General features: G+C 46.7%; 1 protein-coding gene across 1 annotated transcript; it reads left to right on the top strand.

The window, feature by feature from the left end:
* Positions 1-1,052: 1,052 nt before the first annotated feature.
* LOC135827599 (uncharacterized) lies at positions 1,053-22,559 on the top strand. The gene is made up of 9 exons (XM_065340070.1): positions 1,053-1,630; positions 8,108-8,271; positions 12,950-13,091; positions 16,615-16,736; positions 17,085-17,195; positions 17,477-17,522; positions 18,001-18,061; positions 18,511-18,601; positions 21,024-22,559. The coding sequence occupies exons 1-9, from the start codon at positions 1,294-1,296 to the stop codon at positions 21,189-21,191; spliced, it is 1,242 nt and encodes a 413-aa protein (XP_065196142.1). The 5' UTR covers positions 1,053-1,293; the 3' UTR covers positions 21,192-22,559.
* Positions 22,560-24,519: the final 1,960 nt, after the last annotated feature.

Genomic DNA, 24,519 nt, shown 5'->3' with positions numbered 1-24,519 from the left:
TGTGTTGCGAAGACACGTAGAGTCCACGTGCATGCAAAATAAAAGGTCACGAACCCTGGCGCCAGCGCGCTTATGGGAGTAGATCTGTACGGACCAGGCCGGTAGACCTACGCAGTGTAGCGTGAAGCCGCGGAAGCCGGATCGGATCGCGGAAGGGGCGGGGACTCTGGAGGCAAGTTACGGCGGGAGTTCGTCTACTTATGGAAGCCAGGCAGCCCAACTCCAAGTACTGAAAAGGCCAAGGCCATACCAGGACCGATCGACCGACAGGCCTCTGGCTCTGCATCTGCTGCAGAGTGCAGACGCCAAGAAGCTTTACTACTTCTGGAGCTGGAGGACGCTGATGTCAGCAAGAGTTCATAACCCCCATGAACTCTTGATGTCAGTGATGACAACATGCCATCGCGTCTGAAAAGGGAGCATCAAGAAGTACTATGCTATGCTCCTCTAGCTCTGCATGCTTGCCTTCATTTATTATTATTATTATTATTATTATTAAATTTTGAATAGGGCAGTCCCACAGGCCTAGGGCCTTTTTACAGGGCACCCTATGAATTGTTGAATAGATGAACGGAAGTTTCTGAGCAAGGAGATTGTTTCATATACCTGCGTTTTTCTAATCTCCTTATGTTGTCTGATGATTGGTTTTTGCCATGAAACTCTGAGTTACAACAAAAAAACAGCCCTATTTACTTCCTTTTGTGTACCTATTGTAGGTAGATATCTACGCGCCTATTTTTGAAATGGACTGTACAGTATGTAGAGTGGATATCCCTTGACGATGATCCTTCTTGGACAGGTGGTCGCCTTATCCGAGTGGTCGCCTTGAAAGGTTTTACTGTGCCCGTGATGACGTCAAAGGTTACTGCTGAGTGCTGACTTGACTGATCTCATCTCAGACTGCAGTGCGTCTTGTGCACTCATCGTTATCAGCTGGTTATCGATCATCGACATGCGCGCGGTATGCACATGTCATAGATCATGATTAATATCGATATTTTATTATAAAATCGATTGTGGATAATCCGATTTGAGAAATTACATGTTCACTTTTCACTTTGCAGTTTGGGCTGCTGGCTGCTGACAACAAAATAATTGTTAGCTTACGATCAGCGAGGTAAAGCCCGTGACGGGAGTGATTGCGACGATTTTCGTGCATTTGTTGCCCCTCGGACATCGTCTCTATCTAGATCTAGTCCGCGCTGCAACGCTGTTCATTTGCTCTTTGAGGAGCCAGCGAAAAAAATAATGAGTATACGTGTGTAATTGATTCTGAAACAGCAAATTTGGACAATGGACACTGTTGGCGAAGGGACCTCGGAGGTGGACGTGCGTGAAGATTTATCCTGCGGAACAGTATCAAGCAGCAATGGAACGGTCACGGAGCCAGATCGAGATGCGGCCGAGGTGAACCAAGGCAGCGCGACCGGATTGTCGGCCAGAGATTTGTCGGCGCTGGACAAAAGCGCACAGGCACGCCACATCAGAGAAATTGGCATCTTTTCGGCTCAGCGTAACTTCCAGGAGCTGTTCAACTGCCTAGATCAGAACTACCGTGGTGAGTTTCTACGCTGGATAAGCGAGGAGTACGACGCAAGGCGACGGACTTCATTTCTCTCCTACACCTTAGGTGAGTACAATGTACATGTACATAAACACGAACAAGAGTAAAAAGGACCAAGGAGCTACAAGTTACACTATAATGTCCACTAACACCACCAGTTACTAAGCAATCAGCTCATGCGATAACAAGAGTACAATACATAATCCCCCAGAGTGTGCAACGCCTGATCCAGCTCTGCATAAGACCTTGGTCGAGCGTAGTCGCTGATGTCATGCGTACGCGCCTCACCAGCGCAATGCCGGTCTCGAACCCCCCCCCCCCCCCCCCGATTTTTTCCGACCATTGTTCGGGTGTGACCACTAAGTCATGGCCACGCGACGTGCGCGCCCCATGCTATGGCCCAGTCGGCCCAGTCCACAGCGGTTCTCTAGCTATGCCGCTTGGTAGATCTACATGACGTTGTACATTGTTGTTTTCTAGTATCTACGTAGATAATACAAAGTAAAGTAGATCTGCACTGAATGTACAGCTACGCATTCGCTTCGGAAAGAGGTGCATGCATCTGTTGAGCTGCTGCGGAAACTTTGAAAGTAAGTTTCAAATACTAGTTTCTGAATAGTGGCCGTATCGTGCTGTAATTGTCGTCGCGGCTCGTGCTTTTTGAGCTGTCTTAGAGTTCGTCCAAGCGTCTAAAAGAGGCAGGCTCAAGACCAGCTGCCATTGAATTTTGGTGACACTCAAAAGAAAAGTGTAGCCACTATGTGTAGTGTCGAAGGTAAAACAAGGAGCGAAGCTTTGAAAATCACCTTCAAGTTCAACATCCCATCATCCAATAATCAAAATTTCTCCGAACTGGGGACAATTGTGACTGAGACAGGAAAGATGCAGGAAGCCTGCCTTATGGAACCTACTGTACAGTGGAGTCAACATCGGGTGGCTCGGAGTACAATATTACGGACAACTGTTACAGACAAGCTGCTGGAGAAAGTACCAATCAGCTATTCTGCAGCAAAGAAATTGAAAATGTCTTCCTTGTGCTGCGTGTCTTCAATAATGTTTTAGCTGCGGCGTGTTGAAAATAGGGGTACTGAGTGAAGTTACATTTTATTTTATTTTTTTATTTACTGTCTGCACTTCATGGCACATAGTGAAAATACCCAATACATGTACAAAGAAGTGAGGGTGAAACCAACCACGGACTGAGGGCAAAAAGGCAAATTAAAAAATAAAAATAAAAATAAATAAATAAATATTCGCATGCAACGACGCAAATCCACACAATTCAGTAGGCACTTCCTTTCTATCAAACGTTTTCTTTCCCTTCTCTTCAGGATAGTACAGGGAATGTTGTAAATTTGAAAAACACATAACTATATAGAGAATGAAAGAAAGAAAAAAGTCAACACTTCAACATAGGTGTTAAAATGATTAAAGTGTTAAAAACTCAAAACAAACAGCTGCAAGTTGTAGACAAACACGTTGAACACATCAGGGAACACTTGTCACACTTTCACGAGGTGTGACACCAAACAACTGCAACGATAACACATTCTCCTTCTGTACACATAGTTCTGGATCTAGTTTACGAATATACAGAGCTTCTAACACAGCAAGATATAACTTAGACCTTCCACGAGTCAAAATCGAAAAGATATCATCACTATACAACTTACGACAACTAGCACTGCCCGACAAATGACGCTTGATGGACGATGTCCGATCACTTAGCTCTGTCACCTTCGATGCCTGCCGTTGTTCTCTTCCGTTAGGCTTGTATTGTTATGTGTTTTTCAATTTTCCAACATTCCCTGTACTATCCTGAAGAGAAGGGAAAGAAAACGTTTGATAGAAAGGAAGTGTCTGCTGAATTGTGTGGATTTGCGTCGTTGCATGCGAATACTTATTACGGAACTGTTTTCCCACCGCCTCCAAACTACTGTTTGAAATAAATAAATAAAATAAATTTGTATAGCAGCTGGCATGTTCAAGTACAGTATGCAATACCGTACATTGGTGCTGTACCGATAGCGCCAACGTGTGAACTAAGTTACTTGTTACACATGTGAGTAGAAAGCACGGAGGGTGCCGTTTACGCGCGCCTTCAGAGTATCGGAGAAGAAGCTGTACATCAGCACCTTCGACAACTCAAGGATGGAGAAACCCACGTAGATGGGTTTGTTTAAGATGACTTTGCGCTTGAAAAACTCCACCGCAACCAGCTCGTTATCGTACACGATGCTGCGCTTGTAAGTCGGCTTGGCGATGGCGCGCCGCAGCCTGTCCACCTCTTCTTCCGAGCGGACGAGCTTCAGGTTCAAGCGGCGGCGGACATTCTCCATCGTCTTGCCAAACACTGCATTGTTCATGAGCTTGTAGAAGTCCTTCTCAAACTCTGATGCAGCATTCTTGCGCAGATCGGTAATCAGCTGGATGTACGAGCGCATCCACGGACACTGCGAGAACTGGAGGACGCGATGACTGCGTTCACTTCCACACCTAGCGCAACGTATGCCTGCAGATTCACGTAATGGCACACGTAGCGAGTTTTTGGCAGCAGAGTGAGCATCAGCTTCTTTTCCTTCTGTTTGCCCAAGCCGAGCTGTTGCGCCAGCTGCTGCTGATGCGGTGACAGCATGTCATCTGTCACGCTCATGTTCTCAGGGCAAGGAGGATACTCGTTCAACGCATCGTGAATGCCATCAGGAATCGTGAGATCGGATTCCACGATGTATCTGACGGGTGAATCGTGAGGATGCGTCGTGGCTATGTCATTCACGAGATCGTCGGTAATATCCTCCACGAACCTGAACTCGCCGATAGGCAGGGGTCGCTGCATGGCCCAGCCGTACAAATTGTTCGCATCGACGTACTGTAGATATGTTGTCGGCTGCGAAGGATCATATCCGTCTGGGATCAGGTCGTTGTTGGCCTCGGCATATCTCTGCACGCTCATACTGATTCCACCGCGGATACCGTGCTCGATGAACGTGTGCATGGTGACATCAGAAAGTAGATCCAGACTGACATCGGACACCTTGAGCAGTGCACTCCACGCAAACCCGGGCAGCGTGTAATAGTTGGCCGGATCGAGCGAGCACGTGGCGATGGCAGTGGTGCGGAAGTTCTCGAATACATCTGCCAACAAGTACACGTCCGTCTTCAGGTAAAGATCGTGATAATCACGCATAGTGACGCAATCAAACCTGTTCCAGGCTGTTCTGGCATTGCTGTACTCATCGTCAGTGATGTGCGCCTCGGACAGCGACGAGTAGAACTTCTCTCGTGGGGGAAGACTGTCCTCGTCGAAGCGGCTGAACGAGTCCATATACTCGTACGGATACACACCTTTCCGAAGCAGAAGATCCGTCTTCTCGGGATCTTCACCATGCAGATCACGCATGCGGACGAACGCTGCTCGAGGTGTTGCCTTCGCGAGCTTATCTAGCGAAGTGCTTAGAAAAGCGTACGAGTCGATGAAGACAAACTGCCACCACATCATAGCGATGTACTTTTCCGTGTTGGAGGGAACGATGTTAATGGATCCCCGCTGTTCCGTATGCTCCTTGTCTGCAGCATCTTGATACGTCACTTCGTCAATCTTCGTTTTACCGAGATGGCTAGCGATGTGATGTACATCGTACTCCTTGAGGTTGCGGAACACCACCGGGATGTTCACCTTGGCCGGTACGATGCGTAGCTGAAGGTTGCAGGAGTTGTGCGCTGCTCCGCGAAACGCACCCGTCATGTGATCGTGATCGCGCACCCGATCCCCTCCGAGTCGACGTTTGCATATCCAGCAATCCCTGGCGTTGAGAAAGCAAGCCTCCTCGTCGGGCGTCAGGTTCATCGGGTGACGATTCTCCAGATCTTCACGCATGGAGACTTCTTGCTGTTCCAGTGAGGTCAGGAACTGCTCTACTGCATCTTCACCCGTATGCTGGAACGTATCCGTCACGGTGCCATCACTACGCACGACGATGTATGCAGCAGAACAGGGTAGGTGCTCCGAGTACTGCTTTGTCTTCTCCCCAATGCTTTTAGGCTGAGCACGCGGTGCGATGATGCTCTCGAAATCCGCATTCTGTAAAATTTAATATACAAAATTTCGGCGCTGCAAAATTTCGGCACTTCACGATTTTTGATATTTCGGCGGCAATTTATTTTCGGCGGGGGGTGGGGGGCATGGTATAGTGCGACAGATGCTGTGAAAAATTTCATCGGCGTTTTAATTTAGGCGTTTTGGGTCGGTGCCGAATATAGCCGAAATTGAATAGCTGCCGACAATTTGTATACTCTAATTTCAGAAATTTTCGGTGCTCAATATTTTCGGTATGAGGGCAACAGGCCAGGTTAGGTGAACAGAAATTTTCGGTACAGAGAAACAGTTCCCTATTGGATTATGTGTGTTAGTGTTTGTTCGGTGTATTGAAATTTTAGGTATGAAACAGACGCACCGAAAGTACCGAAAATAAAAGTACACCGAAAATTTGTGAAATTACAGTATTTACAGTAAATCACATAGGGTGCACGAAGCTGCCTCTCGTACTGTGTGAAACGAAGGGTTAGGCTTTCTACTCATGTATATCTCATCATTTCGTCAGTGTGGGTAGGGTGGGAAAAAATTGAACCCCCCTTGGAAAATTAGGGACGTTTAGCAATGCGAAAATTCGAACTTTTGGTGGTGGCGATATTTCGCGAAAATCTATTTCGAAAAAGAAAACTTGTGAGGTTTAGCAATGCGAAACGACTTTTTCTCGAAGCTATTTGAATCTTATAGTACCGTACCGTATACATGGTATATGCAGTTCAGTCTCAAGCAGGGGGCTGTAAAATTACTACTCCCTGTAGTGAAATGCGTACCGAGAAAAGAGAAAGTTACTTTCGCAAATCACTGCAACTTCGCGTCCAAGTTTTCGAAGTTTCGACCTTTGTTTCTGTACTCATTCCCAGACTCGAATTTTCTTTCGAACTTTCGCGTTGCTAAACGTCCTTAATCCTGGATCCGCCCCTGCTACGTATGCGCTGATGCTGATGCTGATGCAATACGTACGAGCAGGGAGAAAATTTGTACACAGGAAATGGAGCACGAAAACGACAAATATGGCTTTCTACAGGGGTGCGCCGGTTGCTGAAAACCTACAAAGCGCATTTTGCATTTCGCACGCGTCGCCATGACGATTTCTACTGTAATGCGTTCGTTTTTGATCTACAGGTTTGGGTAGAAACTACTTCTTTCGGTAGAGGTGTTCGTTTTTGAAAAAAAATCTACTCAAAAGGGTAGATTCTACTTTCCTCTACCGGCTCTACCGGGAAAAAGTTGGTAGAATCCGGTAGAAGTTGGTAGAGCTACGGGATTTCCAGCAAGATCAAGGATTTGTACACAACTCCATACAAAAAAGAAACATTTCACGTACACATCGTGTAAACTACTAAATCCGGTAGAACATCGTTCGTACACTGCCTCTACCATCTACCTCTATCGGTAGAGTGACTCTTCTCTACTCTACCAGGTAGCTAAAAAAAGAATGCAGCCTTACTCCTCATACCATGTAAACGAACAATGCATCTGAAATAAATTTGTTGCGTTTTTTTTATCGCCAGCAATGATGTGTGAACACTATCTATGGGTAGGCATGGACTCGGATGGAGAGCCAAGGATAAATTTATAGAAAAGAAAAAGGACCAAGGAACTACAAGTGACGCTATAGTGTCAGTTGTAGAAGGTCAGTACCGTCGGTCAGTATCGTGCAATGTTATCCCATGAGCTGATTGTTTAGTAACTGGTGGTGTCAGTGGACATTATAGCGTAACTTGTAGTTTCCTTGGTCCTTTTTTCTTTTCTATAAATTTTTTATGGGTAGGGAGTTCGCCATAAAAATCAAACTTGTGAGTTTGGCCGAAAACGCTCGTTTTTGTTATGTTAGAAATACTAGTAAGCTGTGAAAATATGTTTGAAATATTTTAATCTCACGATGGTGTGTGTGTGTGTGTGTGTGTGTGTGTGTGTGTGTGTGTGTGTGTGTGTGTGTGTGTGTGTGTGTGTGTGTGTGTGTGTGTGTGTGTGTGTGTGTGTGTGTGTATCCCATATGGTGCAGTGGTATGTGCAGCGATTTCCAATCGATAGGTTGCGGGTTCGATTCCCGACGATTATGGTCACACACGTCTTTCTTCTCTTTCTCAGACTCTTCCTGACTTTTCTTTCATTCTCCTGGGTGGTTACCAACAGCCAGTGCATGCTGGAGTATGTGGTGTGATGTGTGTGCGGGAAAAAAAATAATAATAAAAAAGACCAAAAAGTAGGGATTCACTGGCCAGAAAAAGCCACTTCATAGCTGTGTGGTGTAGACCAGGCTGAATAGTGGCGGTCAATTCTTCAGCCTTGCAAGCTGTTGAATGGTGCAATCCCAGCAAAAGCTGCTATGGTTTCTGCTGTAGCATCGCTATCATCGCCTCCGGCGATGGGCGTCCAATGGTCCAATGGTGTGTGTGTGGTGTGTGTGTGTGTGTGTGTGTGTGTGTGTGGTGTGTGTGTGGTGTTAACAGGTATGGGCACGCCCGGGCAGAAAGTATCGGTCGAGTCAATATCCGGTCTTGAAGGTTTGTCCGCCGATCACAAGCTGCAGGCCATAGCTGTGGAACTTCGAGAACAGCTACCTGCCGAGGCTATGGCACCACAAGAGAGAGTCGTCTTTCCTACGCATGGTGCTGTAAGTTTTTCAGCCTCGTAGCTTAGGCCGTTCTTATTTCATGTACTGTAAAAGCAGACATTTGTGGTGGTTTAATTTTTTCGGTATTTTCCAAAATCGGCGGTTTGGTGGAGGGAAATATTCAGTAAACCCGTTTTCCAGGTAAGTGTACTAGTACCGAAAATTTCGGTGCGTTTTATTTTAGGTAAAAATTGTCGGCACCAAAGTTACCGAAAATAAAACACCACCGCAAATTTATGCTTTTACAGTACCGTAAAATCCCGTACGCAACAATGCCCACCCTCTTGACCAGGGATCGCACAAACCCTGAGTTTTGATGGGTCTGTACGACTCCTGGCTCTTGACCTGTGTGTGTGTGTGTGTGTGTGTGTGTGTGTGTGTGTGTGTGTGTGTGTGTGTGTGTGTGTGTGTGCTGTGTACAGTCTGTATCGGCTACAGAGTGACCGGATATAAGAATATATCGGCTACAGTGATATTGGTATGAAATATCAAAAGCAAAACGTATTTTTTCCAGTATAAAAAATATCGCTATAACCAATATTTAAAAAGCTTTAATACGTGGAGATAAAAATGTGGCCACGAAAACGTTTAAGGAACAAGCATGAAAACAAATTTTGCTAATGGTGTTTGTACTGAGTGCGCAGCTTACTCTATTTATTGCGTTAATAACCAATATTATCGGATGTAATGATATATCGGATATTATGATGGCAACAAAGAATCAAAACATGCATAACACACTTTAGAACGAGGTCTGTCTCGTTGTCCAGGAAACGACCAATCAGCGACATTCCCGCCAAGGGCCTTATCAGAGTTTAAAGCCCGCTCAATCGTTATTTTACTACTCTTGGTGACGCGTCGAGGGCCTTGGATTAGTTTAAAGCCCGCTGAAAATACTCTAAACTGGTGCGTACAACTCCCTGTATGCATAATAGTACGGTGCAGATAATGAACTCTGCATAACGTGTACGGTGTACTACTAAAAGCTATGCAATTCAGAAGTGTGTACGGTTTTTGCCTCCCGTATTCTTTCATCTGTATGAATTTTCTTTGTCAACAGCTTGCGGAAACCTATAAAAAGCGAGGATCAGTCATTAGAGTTATCGACAAGGGGCTCTCAAAGCCCCTAAATAGCTCCACAAGCTACATACATGTATGTTGGACTCAGTAGAGCGTCCAGCCCCTATATGATGTCCAACCCCTATATAGAGTCCATTGGTCCAAAATCCACTGTACAGAGTCCAAAATTGGAATCAACTGTGAGCTCAGTTTAGATGGACATCACTCCCTGTATAGAGTCCAGCCAATTGGCTTCACCCCTATATAGAGTCCATTGGTCCAAAATCAACTGTACGGAGTCCAAATTTTGAAATCAACTATAAAGATTAAAGAGTCTTTATGTGGACAACACTCCCTGTATAAAGTCCAGCCAATTAGGCATCCCCTATCGAGTTCGAAATTAGACATAGGATCTGCTGTAAGCAGTGAATATTAACCAGAAAACGGCCTCTCCCTTTAATCCTTTACATCATTCACTTCTCAAGATAAAAAATATGTATTGAGGCGCCACTGCAGCCACTTCACTACATGAAAAACCCTACAAACACCATCCTCAAATCAAGTGGTCTCTTCGCAGACGCTGCAAATTACAATATCTCAATCATGCAGTGTTGCCAAATTATTGTGCACGCACACACACACATGCACCCACCCACACAACGCCAAGAAAATACCTAGAAAAAAAACAAGAATCGAAAGAGAATAATGGAGAGCCCAGGATTAATTATTTGTTTTCAAACTATTGCGCGCGCGCGCACACACACACACACACACACACACACACACACACACACAAACTTATACAACGCCAAGAAAACACCAAGAAAAGAGTAGAGACACAATACACACGCAACTCCAACAGCCATGCAAACGTCCACCCATTTACACGTAAAGTCAAGAGGGATAACAAATAATTATACGAAACGAATGCATACGGGGACGGGTACACGCACGTTTACATACATGTAGTAGTGTAAGAGAGTAACATAGTGCAGTGGTCAGCATAATACTAGCACATGCTGAGAGTGCAATAGCAAGCTTCACCATTGCTCATGGCCATGCAAATGTTCAGCAGCACTCAGTTCCGCAAGCTTCTGAAGATCAGCACACCTGCAACAAATAGATAGCACAAGGATACGCTTATTAACGTAATGATGCATGGGAGCACACAACTACCAAGTTCTCAACGAATGTGATGCTCAATGAAAATCAATCCACTCAAAGACCTGTGAACAGGTGACGGTGGGGACAATAATCTATTAGTAACACGAGGAATAAGATCGTTTGTGCACACTCAAGACGCACGGACACACCACCATACATGTAGTGTACACAGTGTTTCACTGCAACTACTTCGAAGTAAATTGAAATGAGATGATTTGAACAATCTGTACAGCGTTGCCGTCAGTCAGTCTTCCCCAAGATGGAAATGCAATGATTTGTTGTCACGAGGCAGTTTCACTGACACAATGTCATGTTCGTGACATCAAAACGGTTACTTCAGGGAATACGAGTATTAGCTTGAGAAGCTTTTTCTTGTCATTGGCATACAAGCAATCCTCCTACTACTACTAGTACACTGGCACTGCGTTTGTGGATCCCATTGTATTTGACATCATACTATAATTTGTAGAGGAAGAGTGTCGTGGAGTTTCACATAATTTTCACAGGGATAAAAATACATTTCTCATGAAATAATTATAATAATTGATGATAGCTAGACGATCGTATACGATTGATGCAAAGTCCTTGCAGTCCTTGAGGACTATTACGAAGTGGTTGATTACTTTTAGGGCATTCATTCAAGCAACATCAAACAAACACGATACGCTCCTTGAAAATGGAAACAAATTCAAGCATAACGACAGAACAGCAGACCAATCGAAACAAGTAAAAGCTTCCTTACCTCAGTCATCGTCCTGCCATGTAGTTGAACAGCCTTTTGACACGGTGGTACAGGCAGCTCTTGTCCAGTCAAACAGGGGTATCCTTGTGGCGTCGAACGAAAGAGAATGTCAGTGTATCTGACTCGTCAGATTGGAACTGTGCTGAACCTTTCTCTTTCTCCGCTTTCTGCTTTCATCCCTCGCTCTGATGAAACCGTTCTAACGTCTTACTGGCAGCAATGGCCAGCCAAACAGGGGATCCTTGTGGCGTCGAACGAAAGAGAGTGTCAGTGTACCTGACTCGTCAGATTTGAACTGTGCTGAACTTTTTCTCGTTCTGCAATTTCTGCTTTCATCCCGCGCACTGATGAAACGTCTTCAGAGAACCACAAGACGCTTTCCAGATTTGATTTTGAACGTCTCCTTATCCTCCTTGGTTACCTCGAGACAGATTACTGTCAGCAACTGCACAGCAGAACTGGCAGCCATGGCTGAAGTGAAGAAAGGAATGCGCTGCCACGAGGCAAGCAAAACTGAAAATGTGTTTGTTCTCTTTCGGGCACAACACACAGGACGGCGTGACTGGATAAACTGGACTCCTGGACTGTGAATAGGGGACTTGTAGAAAAAGTGTACTCCTTATAGGGGATTGCGCGGCAGGATGAAGCTGATCAAAACTGAGTGGACTCCTGGACTCTGTATAGTGGATTTTGGACCAATGGACTCTATATAGGGTGCTGGACATCATATAGTGCATGGACTCTATACTGAGTCCTACATGTATATGAATAAAAATGAAGCTCGCAATAAGAGCCCAGCATTTCATTTGCTTCCATTCTACTTTTAGTAGTCCTAAGTGGTGCTGAGTTACCATAACTTACCAGAAGAAAATATTCTTTCTTACCACACCAAGTCTCTCTGCACACAAACCACAAAACTACCCAATATAGTGGTACACACGCATAATGGAAGTGAGATAATGCATGTAACCTCGTTCTAAAATAGTTAGTGCATGGCAGGGAGGGTCTTATGGCTTGTTTGTGCCCTTCAGGTTAGCCCTCGGGCCTACGGCCCTCAGGCTAACCTGTCGGGCACTAACAAGCCATAAGGCCCTCCCTGCCATGCACTAACCTATAAATATTATTATTGGCTACAGTGATAACTTTAAAATACATGTTGCAATAATATCAAAGGCCCTATTTTTTTTTACTTTCTTCACGTTGCTTATTTTTATAGTGATACATGTACATGTACATAACAGAATTTTTTTATGGAAATGCGGGCACTGTCAACTATGCAGCATGCTCATTTGTCAAAACGCGCCATGCTGGAAGTATTTCCTTGCCTTTCATGTGTCGATCGAAAAAGAAAAGAAAAATCGATCGTATCGCATATAGTGATGCATCGGTTATAGTGATAAATCACGGAAATCAAATGGGTACGCTATAACCGATACAGACTGTACATCGGTATGCTGTGCTAGACGTAATATTACCTGGTAGTGACGCTGGTTGTGTGATGCGTGTGTGTGTGTCTGTGTGTGTGTGTTCATGTGTGTGTGTGTCTGTGTGTGTGTGTTTGCTTGTGTGTGCACGCGTGCGCTCGCATGTGTATCCATATGTGTGCGGCGTATGTGTGTGCGTGCGCGTGTGTGTGTGTGTGTGTGTGTGTGTGTTGGCTGTGGCATCACGCACGTGCACACACACACACACACACACTATCTCTCCTCTCAGAATGCCGACTGCGCGGTGGAGTCAACCATGCATGTCGACTCGTTCCTTTACACGGACGACGAGGTCGACTTTTTGACGGAAACGGGCAAGCTGCCTCGCCACTACTGCGCCGACTGTAAATCTCGTAATATCAAATCTCTCGGTACGTCTCTCTGTACATGTGTGCGTGCAGGTCGACTGTGATAGAGAGCCTAAAGCTGTGTTCACAACTGGCGCATGCACGCGTTCGTGCGTGTTTTCGCTGGGTTTGGGGCATCATGTGTATGGAAATGCGCCGAAGAAATTCCATGTTGTACAGTTGCGCTCGGTGAAATCCGGCCCGAAGTGCAAAGCCGGCGCCGCGAAGCCAGCTCCCATTACATCACTGGCGATTTGTGTGTATGAACTCAACTGTACGCACCTCGTGTAAAAGTTCGGAGTGCACGTGTTGCATGCTAAAAACAGTTCAAAATTTCTTCCATTCACTTCACGAAGTACAGCTCAAGATCAAGAAGAGGTAGAGAAGAAGGACATGGCCATTCCCAATGTGTGGGCTCTTCTCAAGAAGAGAATAATTCTACATCGTTGCGAGATTGCTGACCAGCTGGTGCAGGCACTGCACCTGGAGTGGGACTCGTTGGCTCCTGACACGGTTTCTCCATACGTGGAGTCAATGCCACGTCGTGTTGAAGCCCTAATCGAAGCAGACGGTGGCCACACAAAATATTGAAGCCCTGCTGCTCTGTGTATGAAATAAACTGCTTCGAAACGATCTCCGTCTTCTTTACTTGTGCTGAACTGAAATGAATGTTACACTTGTCTTTGTTTGGCGCGGTTTTTTACACTTTGGTGTAAGCATGCATGCGTATGAGTACAGCACATGCACAGTTCATACGGCACACGCGCACACTAGCACCTGTACAACTTTAGGGCGTCAAGGGCCGCATCAGTACTGGGCGCCAGTTACCGTATTTTCCGGGGTATAAGCCGCACTTTTTTTCGCTAAAAATCGGACCAAAATCGCCCCTGCGGCTTATACACCGAATATATTTGCGCGAATGAATGCTTAGCATACATCAGTGTGCATGCTGACGTCATGTGACATGTCATTCGTCTCAGCTTCGCGCCTGTGTTGCTGATCAACATCAATGGCAGCGAGACAGAAGATAGTGCAGATGACATGGAGTGATCTGTAGTCAACACAGCAATACACCAACATCTGTGCAGCAACCTGTGGTGCACTAAGGGCCTGGTCAGACTGCGGCAAATTTTGGTTGCCTGACGAAAACAGAACAGCGTCCAGAATTTGAATCGCGATCACACTACACATGTGGGGAGAGTGAAAATTCAAACTTCATTTCGAGCGTCAAGTGGTAATCTCCACGAACGACGTCAAATTCCTTCTCCTTGGGGATCGCCAACACCTTCAGTGCAATCCTTGCAACCATCCTTATGAGTTTTGTTGCTGTCCGTGGCCAATTAGCTCCTCGATATCGAGATGAAAAAATCAGTGATTGTCAGCGTCAATGGCGTATCAGCGTCAAATCCTGTTTGGAGCGGAAAAGCGTGGTCCGTTCTTGCTTTTTTTTTGGAGCGTCAACTCCCGCTTTTGCCGCTCTGGCGGCAAGTTACTATGGAGATTCGGATTATAATCCTAGGATTATTTCGATTTTGCCGCAGTCTGACCAGGCCCTAACACTTCATAATCTGATCTAACATGGTATTTAGCTCCATAACCATAATAAATTTGTAGGAAGGCCATTTGCCAATGAGTGTGAAAAATCTTGGTTTGTGGGTGCGGCTTATACTCCGAATACCAACTTTTAGTCAATAGTTTGCCTCGAAAAGGGGGGTGCGGCTTATACCCCGGTGCGGCTTATACCCCGGAAAATACGGTATGCACTTCGGGCCGGATTTCACCGAGCACAACTGTATTTTTCAGCGCGTACTGGCGGGGTCAAAAAATTATTACTCGAAGGTGTTGCGTGCCCTAGAATACGACTCGAACTGCTGTTTCTGTTAACCTTTTGCGCCCTGGCACTACACCCACAGATTCCTGCCACCGGTCGCGCTGCCACACGCAATAGTCCCAGTATGCATTTGAAAATTATCTAATTTCACTCCCCAGTTTCGTATTTTTTCATCTTGGTCTCATTGGAAAGCTACAGATCCCCTCTCTCTGAATATCGCCACTAGACACCCTGCAGGAGCAACAGAATCGCCTTCAAGCCTGTTGAGAGCTGCCCTATTGCGCCTGAGCGAGATTCTGTACCCACCTCCACAAATTGGTATCGTTTCTCATGTTTTGCTCCACGTAGAACGATGATTCAAAGTCCTGCAGATTCATGAAGCTCAAGCGATTCATTTGATCTCTACTTCGCATGCGCCGTGCAGCGATGAGTCACAGGGAAAGTCCGCTTTTGAGGCACGCCGACGCACTTTGAAGCGCTCTGTGCACAAACAATTTCAAGCATATCCGCGTTTCGTTCTTTGATACTCAGTGATTCCGCATCGCGCTATATCAAACGACATACCACTGAAAGGCTTATTCTCTCACCTTTCCAATTAATGAGCCGTCGTTCGCGACGATCGGATAAAAGACTGTGGAGTTAAAACAATTTGAACAGTGCACTGTACACGTATGCGCTTTTACGTGACGCACGTCTGCAGCATCAGGAAATCAGGGTATGACGGTTTGACGCGTATGTGCGGCATCAGTCCGCAAACGGTTAAAGCCTAAACACGCGTTTGGGCATGCATGAACCTCAAACATACCGCGTCCACGTGCCAGTTGTAAACACAGCTTTAGGTCAGGGGCGTAGCAGCCGGTCCGGCCGGTCCGGCTTTGGCCGGACCACTTTTTCGCCCGACCACGACCACCATAGTAAAACAATGCCAAAAGTGCCCAGAATGCAGCATTTTGCACCCTAATTTCAAAAAAATAATCCCGCCGGACCCCCCCCCCCCCCCCGGCCGGACCACCGCCAACGGTGGTGCTACGCGCCTGTAGGTATGTAAGTTGTGCCTTCGGATGCGGAACTTGGCATAGGTCTTAAGCGGGATTCACAGAAGCTTTTTTGCGATGCGACACGCGATGCGACGCGATCTGCGACGGACGCGTGCGATGCGAACTCGCGAAATACCATTCACAGAAGAAGTCAGTTATGCGACAACATCTTGCTGATTTGGCTACGTCACCATGATATTCGCGCGGTTTGATACAACTTGTACAAATTTATAGGCAACTCTTGAACCTTTGTACAACTTTGCTGTAGAAAAGGTCAAAATCGTACGCCAAATCGTTTGTCGCATCGCATCGCAAAAGTTGAGCCAAGCTCAACTTTTGCGATGGCCCTGTTGCGGCAGTTGCGTGGGGTCCGCGATGGTTGCGATTTGGGGATTTCCCGGCTTCGCGGCTGTCGCATCGCGTGTCGCATCGCAAAAAAGCTTCTGTGAATCCCGCTTCAACATGAAGTGTGTCCTATACATATACTAGTACTCTGGAATCTATGTGTAACAGGATGGCACTGCTTGCTATGGAGTCATGCGGCAGTGTGTTCGGCGGACGGTGTATGGACTCTGGCATCCCTGTTATTGTTCGCTATTGTCGCCTCCCGAGATAGCCTGTCTAAAGTGTGTGTGTGTGTGTGTGTGTGCATGCGTGCGTGTGTTTCCTCCCTCTTCAGTTTATGTGTCACACTCTGCATCAGTTTGTCAACTTCGGCATGTGTACACAAGTCTTCTTCCGTCATTAGAAGGCAAGAAAGTAGTGGACGTTGGCTCCCGGCTTGGCAACTGTCTATATGGGGTGAGATCTCTCTCTCTCTCTCTCTATCTATCTATCTCTCTCTATCTCTCTCTCTCTCTCTCTCTCTCTCTCTCTTACCACTTGCTTGCCTCTCGCCGTATGACACTGGATGTTTTCTTATCATCACCTATTCTTTCTGTGTTTTCATCTCACTGCAAAGTGTATGAGCACCCCCCCCCCCTCCCCTGCCGTCTTGACAGAATTCTAGGTTGGTCTGCTTATGAAATCCTTTACCTGCTTTTAGGCATTGAAGCCTGTTAGAGAGGCCCAGTCCTCATTTGTCCACCTTTACTTCTCTGTACTTGAAGTAGAAAAAATACAAAATTCTCTCTCTCTCTATCTCTCCAGGGCTATTTTTACTCAGAGGCTAGTCAACTAATCGGTGTGGAGATCGATAAGTTCTTCTGCGACCTGAGCCAGTCCACCTTGGAGAAGCATGGCATGACAGATCGTTGCCAGGTAAATGCCAGCATGCCAAGCATGTGGATGGTGCATGTGATGTGTCGTGTGACGCTGGAATACACCGCGATGTGCAGCAGAATATTTCGCTTCGCTCACCGACTCTCGTCCTGGATGCGATATCCCTTTATTGTTAAATGCTGCTATTGCTGTTGATTTTGCTATTATTGTTGATGCTGCTATTGTTATTGATGCTGTTGTTGTTGAGGCCAGTATTGTTGATGTTGCTATTGATGTTGATGCTGCTATTGTTGTTGATGCTGCTCTTTTCACATCCACAGGTGATCAATTCGGACATCCGACAACAGGCTGACCTGCTCAAAAGCGGTAAGTTTTTTCCCCGGCATGTGTGCATCGCTCCGTTGTCTGCACTTGGGCATGTCGTGCCTGATAGATGATATGCCAAATAACGTGCAGCTAGACTTGGGAGGGCGTTGCAGAGTACAGTAGTAGTTGGTCACGTGTAGGCAAAAAAATTGCAAAAACGTGTTAACGAACATACCGATATTTTGCTCCGTTTTGCCAGAAAATTCTCTTGCCAAAATTCTTCGATATTTTGCTAGCAAAATGTCGAAGATTTTCGGCAAGAGATTTTGCTAGCAGAATCGGGCTATGTCTATTTCGAAGTACTGCTCCCACAATCCAGCCACATCCCATATGGACATGGGACTTTCCAGTAGATTTATATGGCTGGTTGTGTGATCTTGAACCATTGCCAATGACTCAAGTTGCCTCATGGCGGTTGTTATTACTGCTGCTGGTGGTGGTGCTGCTGCTGCTGCTGTTCTTGTTGTACTCCATGCAGCTGACGTTGTCATTCTCAACAACGTCTTTGAGTTCTTTCTCACGGACGAGGAGCAAAGAAGGTGAGCCGCAAATCTTCTACTAGTGTTCAGGGTGTTAGCCAGGTCAAAATAGTGGGGGGGGGGGGGGGGATGGGAAACAGTTACCCCGAAACCTATCTTTGCATTTTCCGACATTATCTTGCCATGCGAAATGCAATGTACAAATGTGCACAATATATATACAACCCCCCCCCCCCCCCCCCCCCCCGGCCTTCACCCCAGACAACTGTGCCTTTATACCTTGTATGAAGAGTGCATAACCCCAAGAGTGTGCAACTGCTTGTGGGTGTTTACCCATGCATGTGTGTGTGTGTGTGTGTGTGTGTGTGTGTGTGTGTGTGTGTGTGTGTGTGTGTGTGTGTGTGTGTGTGTGTGTGGTGTGTGGACAGGCTCATATCCATTCCATTCCGTCTAACTATGTTTGTATATTGCCTTTTCATCTGTGCTGCTGCTATTGTTGCTGTTGCTAGCATTTGGCTCTTCCTGTACGAGTCTATTCGTCGCAATGGCTGCTACCTGGTCACCGTCCCTAGCCTGAGCAAGACATTCTCTACACTTGGGGTACGTTGACACAAGTAGTATGTGCACGTGTGTATGTGCGTATGTGTGTGTGTGTGTGTGTGTGTGTGTGTGTGTGCATTGGTTGTGGATTGGGTAGTTATCTGGCGCTAGTCTTGATCTGTCTCATTCAGATATTGTCCACTAACGTTGCTATTATAATTTTAAAGAGAAAATCTGTGGGTAACGCGTCCAGTGCATTTGCGTGCTTCTCTTGCGACGGGCGTCATGTTCATGGTGTGTGTGTGGGGGGGGGGGGGGGAAGGTGGGTGGGGTGTGAGTGTGTGGGAAGGTGGGTGGGGTGTGAGGGAAGGTGGGTGGGTTTGTGGGGGAAGGTGTGTGAGTGTGGGAAGGTGTGTGTGTGTGTGAGTGGGTGGGAAGATGTGTGTGTGTGAGTGGGTGGGAAGGTGGGTGTGTGTGAGTGGGTGGGAAGATGTGTGTGTGTGAGTGGGTGGGAAGGTGTGTACAGTCAACTTGGCTAATAACGACTGCAGATATAACGACAATTCGTGAATAACGACAGAATTTCCATGCCCAGAGCAAAGTTCCATCCCACTGTAATACATAATTATAATGAGACTTCGGGTATAACGACACTTCGCGAATAAGGACACCTTTTTGATGCCCCGCCGATTGTCGTTATAAGCGAAGTTGACTGTATGTGGGTGGGTGTGGATGCGGGGGTGGGTATGTAAGTCAGTGTAAGTGAGTGTAGGTGTGTGTAGGTGTAGGTGTGTGTGTGAGTGTGTGTGAGTGTGTGTGTGTGTGTAGGTGTATGTGTGTGTGTGTAGGTGTGTGTGTGTGTGTAGGTGTGTGTGTGTAGGTGTGTGTGTAGGTGTGTGTGTAGGTGTGTGTGTGTGTAGGTGTGTGTAGGTGTGTAGGTGTGTGTGTGTGTGTAGGTGTGTGTGTGTGTAGGTGTATGTGTGTGTAGGTGTGTGTGTGTAGGTGTGTGTGTGTAGGTGTGTGTGTGTGTAGGTGTGTGTGTGTGTGTAGGTGTGTGTGTGTGTGTGTGTAGGTGTGTAGGTGTGTGTAGGTGTGTAGGTGTGTAGGTGTGTAGGTGTGTGTGTGTGTAGGTGTGTGTGTGTGTAGGTGTGTGTGTGTAGGTGTGTGTGTGTGTGTGTGTGTGTAGGTGTATGTGTGTGTGTGTAGGTGTGTGTGTGTAGGTGTGTGTGTAGGTGTGTGTGTAGGTGTATGTGTGTGTAGGTGTGTAGGTGTGTGTGTGTAGGTGTGTGTGTGTAGGTGTGTGTGTAGGTGTGTGTGTGTGTGTGTGTGTGTATGTGTGTGGGTGTGTAGGTGTGTACAAGTAGGTGTGTGTAGGTGTGAGTGAGTGTGTGAGTGTAGGTGTGTGAGTGTAGGTGTGTGAGTGTAGGTGTGTGAGTGTAGGTGTGTGAGTGTGGTGTGTGAGTGTAGGTGGGTGAGTGTAGGTGGGTGAGTGAGTGTGGTGTGTGAGTGTAGGTGGGTGAGTGAGTGTGGTGTGTGAGTGTAGGTGTGTAAGTGTAGGTGAGTGAGTGTGTGAGTGTGGTGTGTGAGTGTGGTGTGTGAGTGAGTGTGGTGTGTGAGTGAGTGTGGTGTGTGAGTGTAGTGTGCGAGTGTGGTGTGTGAGTGTGGTGTGTGAGTGTGGTGTGTGAGTGTGGTGTGTGAGTGTGGTGTGTGAGTGTGGTGTGTGAGTGTGGTGTGTGAGTGTGGTGTGTGAGTGTGGTGTGTGAGTGTGATGTGTGAGTGTGGTGTGTAAGTGAGTGTGGTGTGTGAGTGTGGTGTGTGTGTGAGTGTGGTGTGTGAGTGTGGTGTGTGAGTGTGGTGTGTGATGTGTGAGTGTGGTGTGTAAGTGTAGGTGTGGGAAGGTGTGTGAATGTTTGGGAAAGTGTGCGAGTGTGTGAGTGTTTGGGAAGGTGGATGGGTGTGTGAGTGTGTTGGAAGGTGGGTGTGTGTGTGAGCGTTGTTTGTATTTAAAAGGATTCTCCAAAAGCAAAATGTTGGATTCTTATCACGTAAGTCTCCCACATAAATATAGCAAGAAAAATGGGGGAATGGGGGAGAGGAGAGGGGAAGATGAAGCATGGGAAGAAGGGAAACAAGTACCTAAAATATTGAGGTGTAACAGCAGAATTTCCTGCTTACGACTCCCTGATGTGCATGCAGCAGCTGCACTTCATCTAGACCCTAACCTCATTACCCCCCCCCCCCCCCCATCATATTTGTCGTGCCATAATTTATGTTTTGTCTGGGAGAAACCTTGCCTTGAAGATCGTGTGTGTAGTGGAATGTATCTGAAATGCAAAAATCTAAGCTCTAGCTCTCTCTCCTCTCTCTCTCTCTCCTCTCCTCTCTCCTCTCTCTCCTCAATAAAATCTACGCTCTCGCTCTCCTCTCTCTCCCCTCTCTCCCTCTCTCCCTCTCTCTCTCTCTCTCATTTGGTTTGCTGTAGATCAGCGACATAAACCTGTCCCAGTGGGTTAGCCATGCCGATCCTCTTGGCATCGGTAGCATTCGACCCGACCGGCCTCAAGACGTCAACGGCACTTTCAGCGAGGACGAGCAGGATGACGATGAAGACTCAGAACTGGCCGTCTTTCACGTCTACACAACGCTATGATGAAAGCTGTGAGCGGCAACTCTAGCTGTTTCTTCAACTGCTGCTGCTGCGGGATGATGCGTTGCTGGAAATCTGTGGCGGCAGCAATCCCGTACTGTTGCAGTCAATACAGCCAGGCTGCCACACTGATCTGCCGGGTTTCTTCTCCGTGATTGGCATTGAGGCGACGACGTTTTGCCTGGCGTTGTTATGCTGCTCTCTCCTCACCGCATGTACATAGCTGCTGTGTCCCTGATGCACACCGCGTGTACATAGCTGCTGTGTTCCTGATGCACACTGCATGTACATAGCTGTATTGTTCCTGAAAACTTACACACTGACTGGCAACGCCAGGTGTTCTTGATCTTTTCTCGTGTATTTTCAGAGTTTCGCTTTCCTTTTTTCTTTCTTTTGCGAGTAGGGTGATGGGCTTGAGTTAGTCCTGCGATATGCACACCAGCAGACATGCATGTACACCAAAGGACCCCCCCCCCCCTCTCTCTATATATGCTACACTTGACAGCGCAGAGCGTGAGCTGCCTACCGCACGCCGCGTGGCTCTCGGTTTGGTCCGATACGGAGTATACATGTAGCTGTACTACTCTGATACAGAGTTTACATATAGCTGTACTGCTCCGATGTGTTTCGTTTTGCGTGTCTGTTGTACTCTTCTTTTGGCCGTGGATCTGCTGTTGGATATACTCTGCACATACCCGGCTCTCTCTCTCTCTCTCTGTTCTCGTTTTGTTTTTTGGATGTACGTTTGACAACAACAGCGTAATTACACATTCACTGCTGGCCAGTGCTTAAGCTGTGCTCATTCATGTCATGTACTCGCCATGTGCTTCTTTATTTCTCTTCGACGTGGAGATAATAACCGTAAATAGCTACGAACGAAATTATCTCTTTTCTGCCCGTCACGAGATTCCATTGAAAAATTAATGTGACAAGAAAACGTTCCGGAACTACTAAACCGTTGCTATTGTTTGACATGAGCGCCAGTTTAAGTTTGTTAATAGCTATTATTTTTATTTCTTTTCCTTTGTCATAATCCCCCGCTGCTTGGCGACTGCCTATCCAGTCTGCCATGCCAGCATTAACAGCTGAGTAGTTTAACACCCTGTGCATGACCAGCCAACCACTCGTGCACACCGTCGGCATTCGTATATAGCCCCGTGCACCGTAGATCTCGCGTCCGCACATCCCCCGTTCACCATAGATCTCGCTGGTATCTTCTGCGCGTCTTGTTTCTTTGCCTATTGTCACTCATCTAAAGCAACTGCACATCCACCGCATGCGCTCTATAAGCTGCTGCTTACCTCTTTCATCTGTTGTCAGTATACTGACTATAGAACCGTAAATGAAGTTGAAGACACCACCGCAGCTGTACTTATGGTTGATAAATATGGTGGTGAAGACACACCTGGCAACATGGCGGTAAATACACACCTGCCCACACACGCTCTTTAGGCTGCAAAGTTCTGGCACAGAGCTCTCCTTCTCTTGTGTGTGGGCAACGAGATGTTCGATTGTGGGAATCCGTGGACCCCGGATCCGGATTCGCCGAATTTGTACTTGTTTGATTGTATGAATCTGTATCCAGGTCCCACGGATTCGGATCCAGTCAATCCACCTCACAGATGATCAGGCTTCGACAGATTCAACAGATCCATTTTCATTTTTACATGCGTCTACTCAAAACTCCAAATATGCGTACACTAGGTCAAGACTAGGGCTGCATTCGATTGTAGAAACTGGACCCGATCCCCGCCGACCAGATCACTTCGATCGGACGGATACAATCGAATGTGCACAACCGATAATCCGTTTCAAGGCCTTAGCAACCGCGTTGCTACAGCTCATCCCGTAGTATCTGTACGCGTTGTGGTAAACTCTTGAACTAGTGTACGCATATTGCGAGTTTTGAGTAGATACGAGTCGTACTATCAAAATGAATCCGTCGAATCTGTCTCTGGGAGGTGGGTTGACTGGATCCGAATCCGTGCTCTCGGGATCCGGATTCGTAGGCTGTGTTTACATGAGAAATTTCAACCCGGGTCGAGTTCAGCCCGGGTTGAAAGTCTGTACGATAGACAAAAGAGGTGAGCGTTTACATGAAGACAGTTGACCCGGGTCAAATACTGATATGCCGCCAAAAGTCCACTTCTACAGTCCTGTATGGTCACGTGAATCCGTTCGCGCGAAATTTGCATCTGCAGTGCCGTTTAAACCTGGCGCGAGATACGCACAGAAGTACGTTTGTACGATTTTCTTGACCCGGGTTGATTTCAACCCTCCCCTTGGGGGGAGGGTTGAAATCAACCCGGGGCGAAATTTCAACCCGGGTCAAGCGCAATGCGTCATGTAAACGCGCCATTCATTTTGTGCACATGGCGGGTTGAAATCTGACCCGGGTCGAACTCAACCCGGGTTGAAACGCCTCATGTAAACACAGCCGTACAATCGAACATGCACACATTTGGCGAATCCGGGTCCGGGGCTGATGGATTCGTACAATCGAACATGCCCTAGATTCCACCAGAAATTCCTGCGTACAGATACCACAGAATAGTATGGGATAATTATGTGGTTGCTAAGGCCTCTGAACGGATACCAATTATTGAATTTGTTCACATTCGATATTGTATCTGTCTGATCCGAATGGTCTGGTTGGCGGGGATCAGGATCCTGTTTCCACAATCAAATGCAGCCTTGCCACTGGTAGTCCAGTACAACCCACCAAATACCGAAAAATCTCACCAGAGTGCTCCTACCTCCACAACCATTCGAGTAGATCCATTTGGGGAGGGGCAGATGGACGAGTCCTACTTGCCGCATTCAGTACACTACAACAACATGAACAAGTACTCACCATACGAAAACTTTATTTTTATTATTATTATCTGTCAAGTGTCATTAATGACATTGTACATGATCATCACCGCGTGCGCTCGATCTAATCATTGATTGTCTTTATTTTATGTTTTGCCCGTACAAGAGGCATGGTTTGAGAAAGAAAAAAAAAAAACCCTACGAAAACTGTGCATGCCGACCAAATGTCTAGAGCTGGGAGTCGTACAAACCCGCCAAAACCCTGGGGTTTGTGCGATCCCTTGTCAAGGGGGTGGGAACTGTTACGTACATATCCAACCGGCTCGAGGACGCGTCTGCAGTACAGTACGGCCCCGCACACTTCACAGAGTCATACGAGGATACAATCATTATCATTTCCCTGACAAGAAGTCAGGGAGGGGCGCATGGAAGAGACAGGGCGCTCTGGCGGGATTTTAAGGTACTCACCCATGCCACACTGGGCATGCATATTGAGAATGGCCGGCAGAGTGCTCTA

The sequence above is a fragment of the Sycon ciliatum genome, chromosome 11 (assembly GCF_964019385.1).
Source record: "Sycon ciliatum chromosome 11, ocSycCili1.1, whole genome shotgun sequence".
Lineage (NCBI taxonomy): Eukaryota > Metazoa > Porifera > Calcarea > Leucosolenida > Sycettidae > Sycon > Sycon ciliatum.
This window is presented reverse-complemented; position numbering and strand designations above follow the sequence as displayed.